Source organism: Saccostrea cucullata, unplaced genomic scaffold (genome assembly GCF_032062105.1).
Source record: "Saccostrea cucullata isolate Sc308-1 unplaced genomic scaffold, CSIRO_AGI_Scuc_v1 ctg1567, whole genome shotgun sequence".
In the NCBI taxonomy this organism is placed as follows: domain Eukaryota; kingdom Metazoa; phylum Mollusca; class Bivalvia; order Ostreida; family Ostreidae; genus Saccostrea; species Saccostrea cuccullata.
Window position 1 is genome coordinate 53075 of NW_026926165.1, and position 20541 is coordinate 73615.

Genomic DNA, 20541 nt, shown 5'->3' on the forward strand with positions numbered 1-20541 from the left:
TTTGTTTTAGTTTGAATGATAGTAGGTGTTGAGAGTAATATTTCAGCTCACCCAGGCAGAGGACCCATAATGAGTTTTATACATGTCTGTAAATATTTTGCATTTTTGTTGTCTACAAGACAACTAGGTCAGTTTTAACCAAACCTAGGAAAGAAGCAGCCTGGAGTTAAGGAATCAGATTTGTGTAAATGAAATACTTTACTCTTCTTCCTAGGGGATTAGTAGAAATCTTAGAGCCTGAAAAAGACAATACCCTACAATTCTTCATCTACAAGTACAGTCGCCCCTGTTGCGCAGTGGTTAGAGCGTCTGCTATCAAGTCGCGAAGTAAGGAGTTAACCCTTATGTCGCGGGTTCGAATCCCGCTGTGGGACGTGGGGACCGGTCCTTCGGATGAGATTGTATAAACTAAGGTCCCGTGTCACAGTAGTTGCTGGCAGGAAAAAGATTCCTCCCTGCTCAATGGCCATGAGTGCCGAGGAAAGGACAAATTATGCAGCTATCCACCGGCAAGTGGTGGCGTCTCCATATGAGTGAAAAAATCTCGAGAGGGACTTCCACATCATAGATGAATTATTGTAGGAAATAGGATTCTTAAACGTCTTTGAACGGGTTACATGTACTATAGTCATGAGTAAACCGTGCATTGCGGACGGTTGAAGGAGTGAGTTTCTTTCATGAATCATATTATTACGGTACCACTAGACACCAGTGTTTATTATTAAACTTGCATGGATGCCAATTGTAAATCTTTACGTCAACATATCGGCAACCGTTTCGAAATCCGCAGTACCGAAAATTGTCTGTTGCGATGATAACTGTTTTTGTCGAAAAACAAAATCTCCTCTTCTTTTTTCTAAACCGCTGACTCTTAACTTAAGTATCCTCCTAGAATGGCCATGAGTGCCGACATAGGACAAAATTTGCAGCTCTCTCCACCGGCGAAGTATGAGTGAACAAGAGGCCCATGGGCCACATCGCTCACCTGAGTACTGTAGCTTAGAAAAAGTAGAAATTGGTTTATTATTGAAAAGTTAAAATCCAAAAGTACATGATCAATCATGGATTTGCTATTCTTCAAAGAATTTTCCCATATATTTCTATGTAAAATCGGCCATTTTGGCCCCGCCCTACCTGGGGTCATGTGAACAAATTTGAATCTACACTACCTGAAGATGCTTCCATATAAATATGATGAATAATGGCTTTGTCATTCTTGAGAAGAAGATTTTTAAAGAATTTTCCCATTAATTTCTATGTAAAACTTTGGTCGGCCATTTTGGCCCCGCCCCACCCCCAGTGGTCATGATTTGAACAAAGAATCTTCACTAAGATACTTCCATATAAATTTGATGAATTATGGCTTTGAAAAATTTCTAAAGAATTTTCCTATATATTTCTATGTAAAACTATTTTGATAATCACTACCTAAGGATGCTTCCATATAAATTTGATGAATTATGGCTCTGTCATTCTTGAGAAGAAAATTTTTAAAGAATTTTCCTATATATTTCTATGTAAAACTTTGGTCGGCCATTTTGGCCCCGCCCTAATGAGAACAAACTTGAATCTTCACTCAATGCTTCCATGTAAATTTGATGAATTATGGCTCTGTCATTCTTGAGAAGAAGATTTTTAAAGAATTTTCCTATATATTTCTATGTAAAACTTTGGTCGGCCATTTTGGCCCCGCCCTACCCCTGGGGGTCATGATTTGAACAAACTTCAATCTACACTACCTGAGAATGTTACCCCATAAGTTTCATCTTTCCTGGCACAGTGGTTCTTGAGAAGAAGATTTTTAAAGAATTTTCCTATATATTTCTATGTAAAACTTTGGTCGGCCATTTTGGCCCCGCCCTACCCCCGGGGGTCATGATTTGAACAAACTTACAATTTTGTTACCCCATAAGTTTCATCTTTCCTGGCATAGTGGTTCTTGAGAAGAAGATTTTTAAAACATGCCACCAAATTTTCATTAATTCCCAATTATCTCCCCTTGAATGAGGGCGTGGCCCTTCATTTGAACAAACTTGAATCCCCTTCACCCAAGGATGCTTTGTGGCAAGTTTGGTTTTGCCAGTGGTTCTTGAGAAGAAGTCGAAAATGTGAAAAGTTTACAGACAGACAGACAGACAGACGGACAGACGGACAAAATGTGATCAGAAAAGCTTCGGCTCAGGTGAGCTAAAAATTCTCGAGAGGGACGTTCAACAACATACAATCAATCAGTCTACAAAGTACATGTCTACCTCATGTAGACAGTTTATTCGAGGAATATCTGGTAACACAGGATCGCAAAAAAGTAAAGTTTTGCGTGAAAAATACTATTTAACTATTTTGACAATTCACATTAAGAATCCCTTTTGACGTTTTAAGTTCAAACCAGAAGAGCTTATTCAATAGTAAGGTGTCTGTCGTCCATCTGTCTGTCTAGCTGTCCGTCTGTCTGTCTGTCTGTAAACAATTTTTCAAAACTCTTCTCCTCCTACAATTTTGGTCTGATTTCAGTAGACTACACTAAGATACATAATCTTGATTTCGATGAACGGTGTTGCCATGGCTACTAAAAATAGATATATCTGTGAAAAATTTTCAAAACGCTACTCCTCCAACACTGCTGGTCAGATTTCAGTATAACTTGGCATAATGTTAGGCTACATTAAGATACATAGTTCTATCTATCAGTTTTAAATTTCAGTGAACGGTGTTTCCATGGTTACTAAGAATAAAATTTTCTTTGAAAACGCCACTCGTACAAATTTGGTCTGATTTTAGAGGTTTCGTGCATAAGTATCGATGTGTAAAATGAGGTAAAACAATCGCGGGAGGTAATTAAAAATCCTTTCAGAATCACATAATACTCAATCACTTAGCAAAATAAGTTTCTAAAATACATCTCGTTTTTGTAAGCGTAAAATTCTATTGCGTCTGTTGCGTGCTTTGTTCGTCTGAAAAAAATACCGGTAGGACCTTCCATGGTGAATTTCAATATACTTTAACCATACAAAGAATTTTACATATAGAATAAGATATCAGTTTGATGGATGTTCCCTAATTTCCATCGGCATATTGAACAAAAATCCTTAGAGTTTCCTTTTAACTGATGACGGACGAGTACTGATTGTCATTCTGCATACTGAAAGGAAAATTGATATCTAATTAGATTGTTGGACAAAGTTCTTTCTTTCTAGTGTCATTTTAAATACACCCCACTTCATCAAGAGACAAAAACCAGCAAATATGATACTCAGTCGATTAAAATTGAATATTGTTATAAAATATAGGAAATTTCCTCTTTTGATTCAATAATCGCTTGAAATTTGAAAATGAAGAGTGAGAAATTCAGAATTTTCATATAGTTTTATAAATAACACAAATAAACATTTCCCAGAAATCAGCAATATTTCTCATAAATTTGATTATATTTAAATTGGTAACACTGAATAATGTTTACCAGGTAAAACAAGAGAATTTTATAAGAATTTTTTTTCATAAGGTCAAAAGCTGTGCAAGAATTTGTATAGGATTATATAGAATTTGTATAGGATTATATAGAAAGCGAAACAAAGTCTCGTACTATAAGCATTAAAGAAACTTAACGATTTCTTTATACTTTAGGTATTTATTATTTATGTTCATGACATTCTAAATCAATGAAATTTCAAATCAAAATCAGGCAAAAAATATAAATTAATCAACGCATCATTTTTCTTTTTTGGTTTATGTTAAGTACATGTAACCTTAACAAAATGTATCGATATTTCTTAGCTTATTCCTAGTTCTTGAGATATCTATCTTTTAACTCGATAGTAAAAAATCAAACATTTATTTTTGAAGCTGGAAATACTATTTCAAGTAAAATGCATTTCAAATAATTTGTTGGTTATTGAAAAAGTAATTAATAAACTTTAGATCTTTAATTAACGCTTTGAAATTTCTACATAAATTTTAAGACGTGGGCTCTTCAATCCATGAAAATGAATTCCGAACTGCAGTTGAAAAAAAGAGGATTTTTTTCTGAGAACAGTTTGATCCTTTGAAGATGGATGTTGCAAAATTTATATCATAATTATTATCATGAATATTCATCAGAAAATTATTCCTTAAAAGTAAAGACTGGAAACAAGCTGCATAGCTTTGCTTTACTATTTCAATCGGAGAACATTCAAAATATAATTATTTAAAATATCTAAAAATGGCTGCAAGTTTTTTGTATACATTTTTTAAAATTTTAGTAATTCTAGTAACTAACGTATCTTCTTCCATAGTATTGCAGAACTTTACAGCTGTAACCCAACTAAAAGATAAAATTTTTCCTGAGGAAATTCTTGGCCAGTTTTCTGCCATATCTAAGTTATCGTGTGCCATTGAATGCAAAGAACAATGTAGCTGTTTTGCATATAATCGGGAAGAGGGAATATGTCGTCTTCAACAAGAGTGCAATGAACTGTCTGCGACGGACATCGCAATTGGTTGGAATTATTATCGCACAGTTACAGGTAACACTAGAGTATACGTAAAATATCATTTTCATAATTTGATTAATTATTGATTTGTTCTACAGTGAAAGGATATTTTAATGCCCGAAGATTCGGCTTTCTTATTTGAAGATGTTTGTAAGAACATCGTTTTGCGTGTACCAACAATTCTGACCTTGACAATGATGATTGACCTACATTGAAAAATTTTAACCTTGTCCACAACCTTTGAACAGTCGGTGCTAAGGCTTTCATAACTCACATGTATGTGTACTTTTAGTGACAAGAATTTCCTTTGGGCTGGGTACCATTTATATATTACCGTTTGACCTTGAAACTTGACCTACTTTTTTAACCTTAAACTTGGTCATAATATTTAAACGTTTGGTGGTTAGTCTTTCATATTTCAAAAAGACAAATCCTTGTTCAAGTCACAGTGAGACAAGTTCTTTCTTTGGGTAACAACATTCTTTTATCTCTTGACCTTGTAGTTAGACTTGCATATGAGAAACGTTAACCTTCGTCATGCCATAAGGGGACATCAATGTTTGAGAAACACGTCTTGTTTTTTAAAGATTCCTGTAGTGTGATTGATTTAGCGGCACACTGTCTAGAACTGTACTCGGATGCCTGTCACAGATCGTCCGGAGTCTACACGATACGGTCCCACGACGGCGAGGCTCGCCAGGTTTATTGTGATATGGAGACAGAAGGGGGAGGCTGGACAGTAAGTACTTGTTTCTTTTATCTGGAGGAAAAAAATCATTTTCCATAAAAGACCTCAAAATTAAGCACGCAATCATATACACAAACAGGGAAAAAAATATTTTTGTTTTATTTTGAGGAAACTGATGAACATGTCATCAATAATATATACATGAATATAACCTTACAATTGAAATTATTTGAAAGAAAATCCTCATTATAATTAATAAAGCAATAAATCTTTATACTTTCCCAATCCAGATAGTTTTTTATATTGTTCAATAGATGAATAGATTTGCAAATTTTTGGTAAAATGTAATAATAATAATTATTATGTCACACAATTACAGGTAATATTGAAACGTGAAGACGGATCTGTAAATTTCTCCAGAAACTGGGACGATTATAAGTACGGGTTTGGGAACGCCTCCACAGAGTATTGGATTGGTGAGATATAAAAGTTAACTCCTTTAACTTTATATTATCTATTAATAAATATTAATTATTATTAATTAATATTATTAATTTATGGTAATTGTTTTGGCATTTAGATCGTTATTTCGAGGTTTAGAGTTTGACTGATTAAAAAAAACGACGAAAGAAAGTGGTAAAATACCCAGTCGATTCTATACACAAGAGAATTGTGTTCTCACAAACAATTTCTGAATCGAAACAGACTATTGACAAATTAGTTGAAGACACAAGAGCAACTAAACTGAAGTCAACATTTCGAAATAGTGCAATGATGAATATAATGACGTTGTTTGCAAATGCAATCTGTATAGTCAAATCAAATTGTGGAATAACGTGTGTTATACTAATAAGTATTTATACTATCAAACATGTCGGTATTATTTAATTTCAGGTAACGAGATGATGCACAACTTGTCCGCGTCACGCTTATACGTCATGATAACGCATATCAATGGATCTGTCTTCTACCAGACATATGGTCACTTTTATGTGGCCAGCGAAGCAACTGGATATAAATTGTACTTTGGGGAACAGTCGGGAACTATGGGTAACACACAATTCATAAATGACATTTACTATATATTTTTAAAATGAATCAAATGATACATATCAGGAAAAATGGGAAGGTTTGTTGGAATAGTCATTGTTAAGTTACAATTTGTCTTTTCGTGAAGGGCGTTGGTTAAATATTAAATCAAGAGTAGATTTGGGATGCTCTTGTTCCTTTGTATTTTTCCTTATTGTATACTAAATCGCCATTTGTTGCCAAATCATTTATCTTTATCCAATACTTTTCTATATACTTAGTACTTAGTATGATAGTTTTTTTTAATCAACATCTTGCGCACATGTCTCTTTTCCTAATGCTTTAATGTTGTAAATTTTGAATTTACTAGGGCTAGGTATTAAAATGCAAAATTAACTTTTGCATTTAACCCCCCCCCCCCAGGAAATTGAAAATTTACAACATAATAATGTTCCAATAGATGTGAATCTATGCCAAAAAGAAAAATAGGAATAAAAGCATCTCTTATAATTTTCATTTGAACTGAACTTAAAGCAAAAACATTTTAATGTATATAATTAGCAGTCTATTATGCCATGAAAACCACAGACACTTGTTTCGGTAATAAATTATATACTATGGGTTAAGCATGTATTACCGAAACAAGTGTCTGTGATGAGAACTTTGATTTATGCACTAATATGTGTATTTGGTTCAGATTGAAACAATTTCAATGATCTATCTAGGCAACTCTTATAGTTTGAATATAAAATATTCTTTTTCCACACAGGCAATGCATTCATGTACGGATCCTCTGCTACTCAGCTCCACTCAAAGGAATTCAGCACGGTAGATAGGGACCAGGATAGAAATGCCGACATTAATTGTGCCGCATTGTCGGGTGGGGCGGGGTGGTGGTACAATAGTTGTCACAGGGCCCTCCTGACCGGTCCCTACGGCACCACCGAGTGGACCCACCCCTGGAGTCCCGTGTTTGAGGACGGCACGCAAGTCAAAGCTGTGAGGATGATGATGAAGCGAAAATAAACATATACATATATACGCAGCTGAATTATAGTCCAAGAAACTTACATCTATGATAACATATAGATAATGTTCTTGATCATGTTATAATTGATTTCATGGACATTGCATGGAGAATAGAATTATCAAAATGTCGGTTTCACATATGAAAATATGAATGATCTTGACCTCAAGATCAACCATGAAAGATTTTGATAAATAATCAATAAATGAATTATTATATAGTGTGTCTTTATTTGCCATAACTCATAAAAATGTTGATAGTTGGATAATTAATGTGTTAAGTTTTTTATCAGTATCGCTTACGGAGGTGGACAAAAGTTCTCTTCTTCTCGTTTTATATTTTTTAGAAATTGAAAATGGGTAAGAAACAAAAATATTCCAAGAGATCATGCATACGCTTTGTAAAATTTTCAATAAATTGGGATGATGAATATCACTTCGATTTTTGACTGTCAACAAAACCTTTTCATCAGAAATAAATTATACTCTAAATTAAATTGATTATCAGTCTAAATAAAATTAGATTTTTGATCAGCTCCAACTGCTTCAGAATTAGGTCTTTTTTAGTAATCAATTTGAATCGGGTCAAATCTAATGTAAGTTTGTTTGGATCCTTAATATATATACTAAATACTTTAATTTTAAAGCACTAAATACTTTAATTTTATTAAAATACTTTAATTTTATTAAAGCAAGTCACTCAGTAAAAATGCCGCAGATTTTTGGTTCGAAATTAAACTTCTGTCGGTAATTGGAGACTTCATGAAATAAACTAGATCGTAAGAACTTCGAAAGTAAAGCACATGTCATTCAAAAGTTTTAACATTACATGTATTATACATGACAGCCATGACTAAAAAGGAATTTTCATTCAAAAGTTTTAACAAATTTTTATTGGGCATTCCTAGTCTCAGACGGGACAAGGGTAGTACCTGATAGCCAGTGATGGGGGTTTCCAGGGGAGGGGGGATCCTGAACCTGGGTATTAGAAAATAAAAGATTTAATCTTAGAAAGTTTTTATGTTTTGAATTGTCGCTGCATGGCAAATGCTTAGAGCATATGCTCTTGAGTCTCACACTAATGAGTTGATCCTATCATCGCGGGCTCGAATCCAACTGCGGGGTGTATAGACAGGTCCTTCGGATGCGACCGTAAAAACCGAAATCCCATGTCACAGTAAGTGATGGCACAAAAAAGATCATCTCAATCATTTCGAAAGCTCATGTTTATTGTAAAGTCACAGGAAACCAGAAGGGATGTTAAACAATAAAATAATTTACAAAACAAACTATATTTTTCTTTTGAAATTATTATGAACGATTTAAAAAATCAAAATTTAAAAATATTAATTTAGCACGAAGACACACACAATTCATAAGTTCAATGTAAAACTTTTTTCACTTTTCAGAGAACTCTAAATGGTAGTACTGTTACGGCCTTGTGTACCCCTACCAAATAACACGTGTGTATTATTAGGTAGGTGTATACTTATTAAATTTAAAGAAAAAAATATTAACCCCATGTGCCTGTGTGTAATATTATCTATAAAGAACAATTCAATTTTCATGAAATTTTTATCCAGAGATCTTCAACACAATTTCAATCATCGATCCCGCTGCTCGAGCTGCCACATATACCTCTGCCAACGCTTGAGCACAAAAAAATGCACATTAGCTAACTTCTTCATATGCATTAAAAGCTATATATGTGCTTAAAAAATATAAATACGAGACTGAGTGTAGATATACAATATAATTATGTTATTACGTTCAAATTAAAATTTTCACTGATTTTCAAACTTTAATAAAGTTAAATTGACTTTAAACATTTGTCTGTCATTTAAATGTGGCGTCAGTAAATATATTGTTTTAATTTTTTATTTAATATTTGATATGTTTAAAACACGATTGTTGTAAATTATGTAATCTACAGAAAAGTCTTGTTTTTGTTGGCCTATATAAACAAATAAAATAGATAGAAAGATCTTTTTAGTTTTATTTATCTAACTCATCAAAAATACACCATATGTGGTTTTAATTTAGCCATGAATGTATAACATGATTTCAGATGGTATAAGAAATATGGTGAATTTTGAAAGCATCTAAAGAGGGGGAAAGAATAATATTGGGGGAATTCGTCCCTGTTATTGGCATGGTTAGGGATTCACAGAACTACATTTACCGCGTGCCCATTGACCTCCGGAAATACGGCGCATTACGCCGTATCAGTCCGCCATGATAATTTAGGTCTGCTAATATTTTCTATTTTGGGTGTTTTTGCGATTCAAAATACATCGTAAGTAATTTGAAGACCTCAGGAATAATCTTTCATTTTTTATAGCTATTCCTAATTGCATGACATTAATTTTCAGAAGATTTTGGTGAATTTCTTTGAAGAACCTGAATGGGCATTATGTTCGCACTCTTTGAGTGTCTGTTACGTGTTTGAACACTACGAAATTCAAAATATTTTGTCAATTTTCCTCTTGTTTACTGCATTATTTTTCCAGATCTTACAGTTTTATTAAAGAAAAACTTTATATGGTTTTCGAAGAAGGTGATTAATTTTCCGAATTTAGTGTTTCATGGAGTGCCCTCATTTAGAAGACAATGCCTGTATAACGACCCCGAATCTAAAGAGTGAGAATCTACCTTCACGTTTTCTTTGTGGTGGTGAGTATTTCATGCAACTTTGAGGAACAGGTGAATTCTCTATGTATTCATAAAAATCATTCAGATAAAGGGTATTGAAGTGTGTCTATCAAAAGTAAGGTCGATAACTCTTATCTATAGTCTGTAACCTTTGATATGAACTAACAAAAGAGAGTTGAAAAAAAAAATACCGAAATTGGTATAATAATAATTTATGATCAGTGCGATGATGTAAAATGTCTTTTGCAAACAATATGCTTTTAAGTCTCTAACGTATTCTGGATTTGGAATGCATAAGCATTTTATATGAATGAATGAAATATATGGAGATAACGAACAGTATTCAAGCTCAAAAATCCATAAAACAATACAAAAAAGGAGCAGGGCAAACACTGACCTCCAAAACACCAGAGGTGGGATCAGATGCTATGGAGGAGTGAGCATCCCCTGCTGACGATCAAGAAACAACGAAAAAAATCTGTCGTCAACACAGTGTGCAAATAATGGACTTAAACAAATTGTATGAATTGAAAGGAGAGCATAGTGTTGTCAAAGGTGGAATAGCATGCTTTGCAACTCTTCAAGGCCCTATTTTATGATTGCATGGTATGACATATGAAATTGACACTAGTGACTCCTATAAATCTAAACATGCTATATGAAATTCATCTCAGGAGTTTTGAAAGGATCCATATCCCTATGTACAATCCCATAATGGTTATTTTACAATCTGAAAAGACCCCCCCTCCTTTTTTTAAAAAGGTATAAATTTTAAGAACATTTATATAGCATTCAGTTCTTTTATGAAGGTGCATGGATTTTGTTCTACATTCGAAATTATGTGAACATAATAGGTGTTTCTTAATCCTCTGGAAATTGAAAGAACGGACAACAAAGTGTGTCTTTCAGAAATAATGTAATTTTCTGAAAGGTCAAGAAAATTTGTTACTAAGTGGACAAAAATCAATATGGGCTGGTAAAAGTTGTAAAGTTGGTCCCTATAATTTTTTTACCCCAGTAAAAAAACATTTGCAACCCCATTTAAAATGTCTATTTCCCCATCCAAACTTATCTCAATTAGAACAAGAAAGATCTGAAAAATTATTCATTATCGTGACTATTTAAGTATTAAAGTATTAATTTAATTCTCAAAGTTCCTCTTGTACTTATTGAGAACAGTACTTTTCATTGAATGCTTTATGTACGAAAAAGCGATATTTAATTGATTATGTAAAATTAGACTTAAATATCTTATATCGTAGATTTAACAGGTCAACACTTGGCTTTTACACTGCAACTAGATCAGTCATTATATACCTGAAATTATATTGTATAATATTATTTGTAATGTATGGATAATCATTACATACAGAAGCTATGCAAATTTTCCAGTCTATCTTTGACTGTGCTGTGGTTAAAAAAAATTTGATCAACTAATTTTGGAAATTAATTATTATATGTATACAAAAGGTTTATATTTGTAGATTGTTGAAAATATGAGATGTACACTCACTGCAGTATTTGAATGAAAAAAAAAAATAAGTTTTATTATTAAAATTTAAAAAAAAGGGTTGATCACAGAATTTATTTAGTGTGTGAATCAGTCAATGAATAATAACACAAAATCTCCTCCTAATAAATATTGATTCACTGTTGAAGCTAGCTTTTCGCTATAATATTAAAGAAATCACTGGGCTGCATGTCTGGTCTGACCTGCTGGTAAAGTATTTGACCAGTCACTTGACTGACAGTGAATCTGGTTTACTTCAGCCCGGTCTAGCCTAATTCTGAACATGGAATGCTGTCTCTGCACCTGCATGAGATGGGGCTTTGTCATGGGGGGAAATTGAATACCATGATGAACAAAGCAAGGCTTGGTCTATTCAACACACACATTGAATGAACATGTGTAAAGTGCTGTGGCATTTGTTAGAACTCCATTTCAATCTTGGATTTTTTTTCAGTTTGTAAAACAGAACAGAGTCCATGGATTTGCCTGAAGTGTGGGCGTATCCACTGTGGGAGGTATGAATTTTTTTTCTACATGGACCCCCTTTGGGGTTCTTTTTTTCACTGTTCTCATTATGAATTTTTTTGGCTAGTAAATTTATTACATCATGCTCAATATAATTTACAGTGGCAAGACAGAAATATCTTGAACGAATCAATAAATTTCATTTAGCTCTTTGCATTATAATGGGTAGTATTTAAAAAAGAATGACATTGTGCAAATATTCATAGAATATAAAATATTGGAAACTTACCATTACAATGCAAAGCATATATATTATATGTATGAATGATGTAAATTTTAACTTTGTATTGGTACATTAAGGTATGTTTTAAATTTTGTGAATGCTGATAAGCAAATTGTATTTGCAAAGGAAATTTTGAGTATTATTTCATTTTAAATGATGATTGTATTTATCAATGAAATTTTGATGTATAATGTAATATATGGATTTCCTTGCATTTGTTGTGTAATTTTGTTTCTCCATTCTGTGTAACTCCTTGTCGTCTAACCACAGATATGTAAATGGACATGCCAAGCTCCACCATGAAGAATCAACAAACCATGCAGTGTGTATGGACTGCGACAACTTTGCCGTTTTTTGGTAATTTATCACAATCTTCTAGGGTTGATGTCCTTCCTAGGGAAACTGGAAGGAAGTTGAATAATATGTATATGATTTGAATAATTTGCACATGATGAAAATACATGACCTGAAAAATGATGAATTTACATGTCATTACTATTAAAAAGAGACTTTTTTTCATCCCTAGTACTTTTTAGTGAAGAATAAATACAGTTTAGGCTTGTTTGTTTTTGAAGTGAGATAAACATATTTTTGCAGTGATAAAATGTATGTACATGATGAAAATGCATGAACTGAAAAAAAAACACCATTTACATTTCGTTTATAGTATTTAAAAGTGACATTTATTTCACCCATAGTCCATTTGCAGTGAAGTTATTATATATTTGAGGTTTATTTGTTTTAAATGTATTTTTGCAGTTATAAGTGTGACGAGTTTGTTATCAATGATACCACACCAGGCCACCTTGAGAAGCTCCGCAAACAGCTGCAGTCCATCACCAGGTATACAGGACAAAATTCTACGTCTATTTAATGACGCTGCGAAATCCGGCATCTATTTAATGACACTGTGAAATCCTGTGTCTATTTAATGACGCTCTATATCTTTGGTATTACCAGTTTTAAGTGAAAAATGCTAATGAGTTTTTGGTCAGCTGTTCTTGTGATCATCAGAAAATCTTCTGTTTTTGGCAATGTTGTTATATCCTGTTGAAGCTCTAGAAATAAATTAATTTGGGCATATTTTCTGTAATTATTAACTTGCATTAGTTAATCTATGCATGTGTGTGGTTTATTTTTACTGCTGTTGCAATAGCATATCTCAATAGTGCATTCACTGGGTTTATGTTCATATCTTAATATTGATTATACAGTGCACAGGCATATATGAGACAAAAGCCAAGAAGAAGATGTTCAACTGACTCTCAGGAAAATGAAAGGTCAACAAAAAAGATGAAAAAGGTGAGAAAAAGTAAACACACACATATAGGAACAGAATTTCAGATGTTTATTTACTTTCAGCAGAGGCTTTAAAAACATTTTTATGGAACAAAGTAATAAGTCCAAGTTACATGCAAAAAAGATGTATGCAAAATCATGTTCCTTGAGTCATTTTCCACAATATTGAGGAATATATATTTCCAGACTGCTGTAAAAAAATATTGTACAGTCATATTAAACCTCTTTCATAAACTCTGTGGGATCAAGAAAAAACCCTGAGATATCTAAGGATTCAAATATCCAGGGTAAAATAATCGAAGAATAAGCATTTAGGACTGCAAAATCAATTTGACATATCCATGGTGTTCGATAGACTTAAGTTCATCTCCTACTATTTAAGAAGAAAAAAAAACTATGAAGTAATATTTAGTGGAAAAATAATGAAATCTTAATATCTTTTATACAGGATGTCCAGTTAAGAAAACCAAGGTCTTCAGGACTAAGGAATCTGGGAAACACATGTTTTATGAATGCAGTATTACAGTCTCTAAGGTACATTTAGTATGTTATGAAAGAGAACCTTGCAATCTGTAGAGAAAAAAATGAGACAAAAATTTTTATTAATTTAAAATTTATGGAGGATTTATTCATTTTTTAGCAACATTCAACAGTTTTGTGGCTATATCAAGCAACTGCCATCCTTAGAAGAAAAAGCAACAAAAGTCAAGAAAGTCCAGACAAGAAATTCAAAAACAACAGAGGAGGATATGTGAGGATTTAATAAAAAATCTTTTTTTTATTTTAACCTTTTTATTCCCCACCATGGATTTGGCTTTATAGTGATTTATCATATCCATCTTCCTGTCCTATCTGTTTGTTTCTCCACTAAGTGAACAGCTCAGTTTCAGAGAATCTGTTAGAAATACTTATATCAGGCTTCATTCCCTGGTACAAATTGGTGCAAGAGTAATTGTAGTTTATCAAAAACTTTTCGCCTTGACATTCCAATTGACATTGATGATTGATGTTACTTTCCTATTGTTTGTTTGTTTGTTAAGCTCAATTTCAAAGAAACTGGCAGAGACATTTTCTTTCAATTTCCAAACTTCTTATGATAAGATGTTGATGAGAGCATTGTAATTGTGTACAAAAAAAGATTATTAATACCTGTATAAAGATTTGTTGTTTTTTAAACCACCTTGCATAACCCGTAGAATGTAGTTCAGTTTAAATTCACACAATAATACATTAGTTTATGCCATTCAACATTATGTTGTAGTTTATTGGTTGAAGAACTGAGGAAAACCTTGTGTGCTTTATGGCAAGGCTCAAAGGGTGCCATTTCTCCCGAATCCTTGTTTGCTGTAATTTGGAAGGTTGTCCCCAGGTTCAGGTTTGTAAACAATTAAAAAAAACGTCATTGAATTAATATTTGAAAATTTTAACATGTAGGTATCTAAAAGGTTTCTTTTTCTTGAGGAAAAAAAAAAAGAAAAAGTATGTGTGCCTCAACAAGTTTGTGAGAAAGGACTTTAACCTTTACCATATCAGATATTTCAATACAGGCTAAATAACATAAATTTATCTGTCAAAGAATGTAAGAAATTAATAACAATGTTGAAAAGTTTTGTATGAAACAAACTTTGTTGGTTTTGCTATCAAATCCTGTGAAACCACAAAAGCTTTTCTGACAGTAGATTTGATGGTTATACCAATTAAGTTCATTTTCCTGAAAACTTTTGGACACAACACACAAAAAAAAAACCATTACTACTGTAATTTGTTGTGTCAAGCATGACCTAAACCCCTTCATGACCTTTCGATTCTTGTGAAAGTTGTTCTTTAGTAGGTTCATCTCTTTAAAAAAAAAGTATGAACGTAGATACATGTATTTGTTAACTTTTAATATTGACAAAATTTTTGAGAAAAGCCTTTCTGTATTATAGGGGATACCAACAGCAAGATGCCCATGAATTCATGCGATATCTCCTTGACCGCCTTCACACGGAACTGCTGACTCTCCTACCCTACCCCAACAGTGACAGTCCATTTATTGGACCCAAGGGCAAGAGCACCATAGTCACGGCTATTTTTGGAGGCCTCCTCCAAAACGAAGTCAAGTGTCTTGAATGTGGGGTGGAGTCTAAAAAACACGATCCGTTTCTAGGTGTGTGAAATTTTCAGTGTTGATGTACATGTAAATATTTTCTCTGTGTAGCAGTTTTCCACTTTAGGTATATTTATTACTTATAGACATTATGAGCTAACCTTTTTGGTTAGTTCAAACTTGACATATACACCATGCTAAATGTATTCATTGTTTTATCAACATTCTTACAGATGTCAATATTTAATAAATTAATTGATTAATATACATGTATTTAAGTACTTATTTTTTAATATGAGCAGATTTATCACTTGATATACCACAACAGTTTTGTCACAGGAGTGTGAAAGCCAAGGACGGAGTAGAGCAGCCAAGGTGTACCCTCTCAGGTGATTTGTCACACCAAACATGTATAAAACTGATATAGATAATTTATGCATAATTTCATTTATAAAGAGTGAATGAGACTGGGCAGCAGACCTAGCCTGTTTTCAGTCCTCTCCCTAAAGGTCAAGGTAAATACACATTATTTTAGGTACAATGTTGATTAATTAAACAAAGGTAGGAAAAAAAAAAAAAAAAGAAAAAGAAGGAAAAAATTGCAATGAAGTATCGGTTTGGAAATGAGTAAAGTTGCATACATGACAGAGTTTAACCTAATTACAGATTTATTTCTTAACCTTCTTCATACATTCATATATGATAATTTTTAAAATTGAGTAATTTTAGGATAAACCTGGGATTGCAGTATGTGACATACTTTCAGATTGTTTACAAAGTTTTACTGACCTTGAGGAACTTGAAGAATCTGAGCTCTATATGTGTAGCAACTGTAAGAAAAAACAGCGCTCCACCAAAAAATTCTGGATCAGGAGATTGCCAAATGTAAGAATAGAGAATGTACTTATGATATTTTTGTTTAAATGTAAGAAAAGTGACTGAACGTACCTATGATATTTTTGTTCCACCTTCATGTAGGGTGAGTTCACCATGCATCAGACACATAACTTGATTCCAAATATTTTTTTTACAATGATGTATGTATTTAAGGTATGAGTGTAATATCTAATCAAGTTATACTGTATAAACTGGGTAGGGGGCCAGTGTAAGTTTTATAAACTTTGAAGCAGTGTATAAAAAATGTTATCTGTCCCAACCCAGACTATACAAGTATAACTATGGTAGCTATTCAATTTATTCCTTAAAATATTATATTCTTGCATATAATATAAAAAATAAAACAATCACCCCCCCCCCCCAAAAAAAAAAAGACCCAACTTTTGTGAAGAAAAAAAATACATTGGGCCATCTTTAAAATAAATTTTGAGTCGTGCCATTTTTAGTCTGACTGTCGGTCAGGAGAGGAAAACCAAACAATATTTTAAAGATGTCCTTGTGAAGCAGATTTATACTTTTTTGACATCAGTCATATTTTGACACAGGCAATACATGTCTTACAATATTAATAAACCAAATTTTCAGTCAATCAATTAACATGTTACAATTGGAATTAAATTATTCAGCAGTACTATCAGGATGTCAAATTGTGAATAGATTGAATCATAATGTGTTGGTTTTAAATTAATGCCTTTAACTATGACAATAGAAAAGTTAACAGGATATTTCATTTATAAAATTGATGAAGTATGTAAATGCATTCTTTTTTTACAAGTTGCCTTTATTTGTTGCAGGTTCTCTGTTTACATATAAAACGTTTCCGATGGCAGTCTTTCTTCAGGGTGAAATTGGAGACATTTGTAGAGTTTCCATTGGAAGGCTTGAACATGCACAAGTATATTCTAGATAACATGGTATGTGAATTTTTAAAGTAAATTGCCTACACAAATTTTTATTAAAAAGATGATTTTGATGAACCATATTGTGTATTTCATAGCATGAGACTCGGGGAAGTTGTGGAGGAAGTAATGAGTATGACCTTGCGGCTGTTGTGGTCCATCATGGGTCAGGGTAAGTGTCAAGGTCACAGACTGTTTATGTTCCTTTTATCTAGAAATTATGTCTTTATGGCAAGTTTGACTCTCTGTATTCAAATTAAAAATCTTAAAAGTGCAATACCATATAATCCCTATTAAGTGCATTTCTGTGTTCAATTGTAAAAAGGGCCCCTGTACAGTGATTAAAATCATCTAGAATCATTTCAAAAGTCTGTCAAAATTTGAAAAAAGTGAAAATGAAAATTGTCTATTATCAAATTTCTCGATGGAAAATAAATCATTTAGCATAATTTGTTCAGATTATCTTCACTTAAAGTAAAGTTAAACATTATTATAGTGGTTCTTTGAATTTATTTTTTTTTTCAAAAGATTTTTTTAACTTAAAATATGACATTAAATATCATAAAGAGAATATTAAAATAGCCGCCCCCTTTTCATAATTTTCTAAGCACCTGGGGTGGTTAATAGGGATTTAATATGCAGTATTTATTGCAATTAGACATCAGCATATATGTCTTTTAAAATATGGAAAGCTTTTGACAATTTTAAAGTTTATGTGGATGTATTAAGAGATAGGATTGTGTCTTTCCACGCCAAATTCACATTATTTCTGTATAAAGAAATGAAAGGAAACTTTTCTACCCAGAAATTAAAGATCAAGGGGTATATTGTTTTTGTTCTGTCAGATGATCTGTCATTCATAATTTTAAACTTCCAGGTAACTTTTGAACCCTTCAAAGTAGACTTAATATTTGACAGATGTATATGAGATGTATAATATTTAGCAGTCACTATTTTGTCTATATTCTGGTCTCTCCTTTTCGCTGTCTGTCGAACAATCTTGTCTGTTGAGACAGGGTCTGTTTATTAATAGAAAAGGTCTTTGTTGGGACACTAGTGTTTAGCAGATCTTGTTTCAAAATAATATTTACTGTATATCTCCACTGATGTAGTAATTGGTAATTTTGAATATGTTTATTTGTTTTTATTTTATGATTTAACAAAGTGAGTAGTTTTAAATTTCTGTTTGTTTGAATTTTCAGGGCAGGATCAGGTCACTATACATCATATGCTAGGCATGAAGGTAAGGATTTTGTGGAGAGGAGTCATACCGGCTATGCCTGCTGCCCAATCCGTTTTTATGTATAATTACTTAATAAAACGTTCAAATCAAATGAAGAATTTAAAGAGATATTTACATGTACATGTAGATGTACATTGCAAAAAAAAATGAATTTCAAAACAGGCAATTTTTGACAAGAAATTATTGGTCTACAATCTTAAAAAATGTTACGAATTACATACCGGTAGTATATTTACAAACGTATGAATGTGTGTCAGATATGAATTTTAATGTAATAACAATTATTGGAAAGCATTATGAAGTGAATAAAGGAAATTCATGATCAGTTCATTATATCAATAATCAGTAATTATAAATTTTCAATTGTATTAAAGTTTAAACATTTTGTACTACTATACACAGAATATCATTTAGTTTAACTTATGTTTTATTCTTCAGTGTGTTTACTTCAGACACATTTACTTTATGTGACCCTTTCTTTGTGTTCCAGGACAGTGGTTCCATTTTAATGACAGTACTGTGACTCCTTGTGAACCGGAAACTGTGGCCAAATGTAAGGCGTACATCTTGTTCTATATACGCCGGCAGTTCAAGGTCCCAGACTATTTATCCATCAGAAACGGAAAGTAAGACCAAAAAAAAACAACACAACATCGCCCGATCAGAGCTGTTGTGTTGTTCTAGTGTGGACCATATCGACGACCAAAAGAAGAAAATGAAGGATAGAAGAAGCACATTTTTTTGTTCATTTTTTTGTCACATTTTGTGTAGTTGTTGATCAGCTTGTTTATTTTTAGAATGTGTTTGATTGCATCTCCATTTTGAGCATGTCTGAATGATGTGGTGTGATGTATACCGAACTGAAAGCTATGCTTTTTCATAGTCAATTTTCATAGTATTATCAATGGAGAAATAGATGTACATGAATGATGGGTTATCTCCCCATGTCAATACATCCAGGCTTTTATGATTGTAAATTGTTTTTGTGTAAATGTAAATTATTCCAGCAGGTTTGTAGGATATTTGTATAAAAATTTCCTTGTGGTCTCCATTTCAATCCAAGCAATGACAGGTGTCTTCAATTTGCTAAATTACAAACACTGATAATACACTGAACCATGTACTTTTGTTTGTAAAAATTTTTATTTTACATCCAAGAGTCATCTCTGAGTTTTTTTTTTCACAGTTTCAACTCGAACTGTAATAAATAAAGAATATGCTGTGCTTTTCTGTTTTTGGCAGGAAAGATGTCATTACATGTAAGTTTTATGAAAATAATAAATGTAACATTTTAAAATGTTCATCATTCATTAAGCAGTAATAGATGAAAGGTTGCTCTTCTTTAGCAATTGGTGTTGATATTCCACCAGTTCAATAATGTCAGGTTGTATTTTTAAATTTTTTTTTTTGGTTTTTGTTTCATGTGTACTTTACAGCTGTGCTCAGACAGACTTTCCTCCCTTTTAACGTTTTTGAAGATAACATTGACCTTTTTTGTAAACAGCAGGAGTGTTATTTAGATTGTCAATTTTCCTTTCCTACATGTGCTAAAATGTAGTCAGGAAAAAAGGGTAAAAAGAAATTATTTGTATATCTAATGTTTTAAAAAATGTAACAAAAAAGCAATGTGTACAATATTGGCATTGTGTTTTGGTACTCATTTTAAAACAGGGTCATATATTACTTATTATTGTGAAAATTATTACATTGTTTCTATTGGAAAAAAAAAAATTAAAATTCATTTGTAAGAAGTTATGCCTGTTAGATTGCTCTGGTATGTGTAAAAATTTTGCTTGTCAGTTGTAAAGAAGAATTTGGTATAAATGATTCAATGCTATATGCCCTCGCTGGTTCAGAGGTTAGTTTTTGCCATCCTCTCCTCCTCATTTGCGAATTTGTTCATGTGCTGAGCACTGGATCAAAAAGATACATTTTTTTGTTTTACTGCGATCAAATGACACTTGTCAATAAAAATTTAACATTACAAAAGCA

General features: G+C 32.5%; 2 protein-coding genes across 3 annotated transcripts; both read left to right on the plus strand.

Annotated features, from left to right (window-relative positions):
• The first annotated feature begins 4269 nt into the window (after positions 1-4269).
• On the plus strand, positions 4270-7248 carry LOC134270975 (ficolin-1-like). The gene is made up of 5 exons (XM_062753241.1): positions 4270-4502; positions 5057-5208; positions 5537-5633; positions 6052-6207; positions 6956-7248. Exons 2-5 carry the CDS (start codon positions 5182-5184, stop codon positions 7210-7212), a joined length of 537 nt encoding a protein of 178 aa, XP_062609225.1. The 5' UTR covers positions 4270-4502; positions 5057-5181; the 3' UTR covers positions 7213-7248.
• A 2151-nt stretch (positions 7249-9399) lies between these two features.
• LOC134270990 (ubiquitin carboxyl-terminal hydrolase 3-like) lies at positions 9400-20541 on the plus strand. 2 transcript variants are annotated; one of them, XM_062753261.1, is made up of 16 exons: positions 9400-9508; positions 9723-9885; positions 11829-11889; positions 12393-12479; positions 12882-12965; positions 13337-13424; positions 13870-13955; positions 14062-14172; positions 14683-14796; positions 15350-15570; positions 15813-15899; positions 16277-16395; positions 17202-17321; positions 17405-17478; positions 18509-18549; positions 19040-20541. In XM_062753261.1, the coding sequence occupies exons 2-16, from the start codon at positions 9798-9800 to the stop codon at positions 19177-19179; spliced, it is 1521 nt and encodes a 506-aa protein (XP_062609245.1). In that variant the 5' UTR covers positions 9400-9508; positions 9723-9797; the 3' UTR covers positions 19180-20541. The 2 variants fall into 2 exon arrangements, with proteins under 2 accessions (XP_062609245.1, XP_062609244.1); XM_062753260.1 differs by lacking the exon at positions 9400-9508 and having other exon boundaries at positions 9595-9885.

Excerpts from the sequence above, each read along its gene's own strand:
- LOC134270975 (XM_062753241.1), top strand. The coding sequence starts at position 5,182 with ATGGAGACAGAAGGGGGAGGCTGGACA. Across the intron at positions 5,209-5,536 it reads CAGAAGGGGGAGGCTGGACA|GTAATATTGAAACGTGAAGA; the intron begins GTAAGTACTTGT and ends ACACAATTACAG. Across the intron at positions 6,208-6,955 it reads GGAACAGTCGGGAACTATGG|GCAATGCATTCATGTACGGA; the intron begins GTAACACACAAT and ends TTTTCCACACAG.
- LOC134270990 (XM_062753261.1), top strand. The coding sequence starts at position 9,798 with ATGGAGTGCCCTCATTTAGAAGACAATGCCTGTATAACGACCCCGAAT. Across the intron at positions 9,886-11,828 it reads TTCACGTTTTCTTTGTGGTG|TTTGTAAAACAGAACAGAGT; the intron begins GTGAGTATTTCA and ends ATTTTTTTTCAG. Across the intron at positions 15,571-15,812 it reads AAAACACGATCCGTTTCTAG|ATTTATCACTTGATATACCA; the intron begins GTGTGTGAAATT and ends TAATATGAGCAG.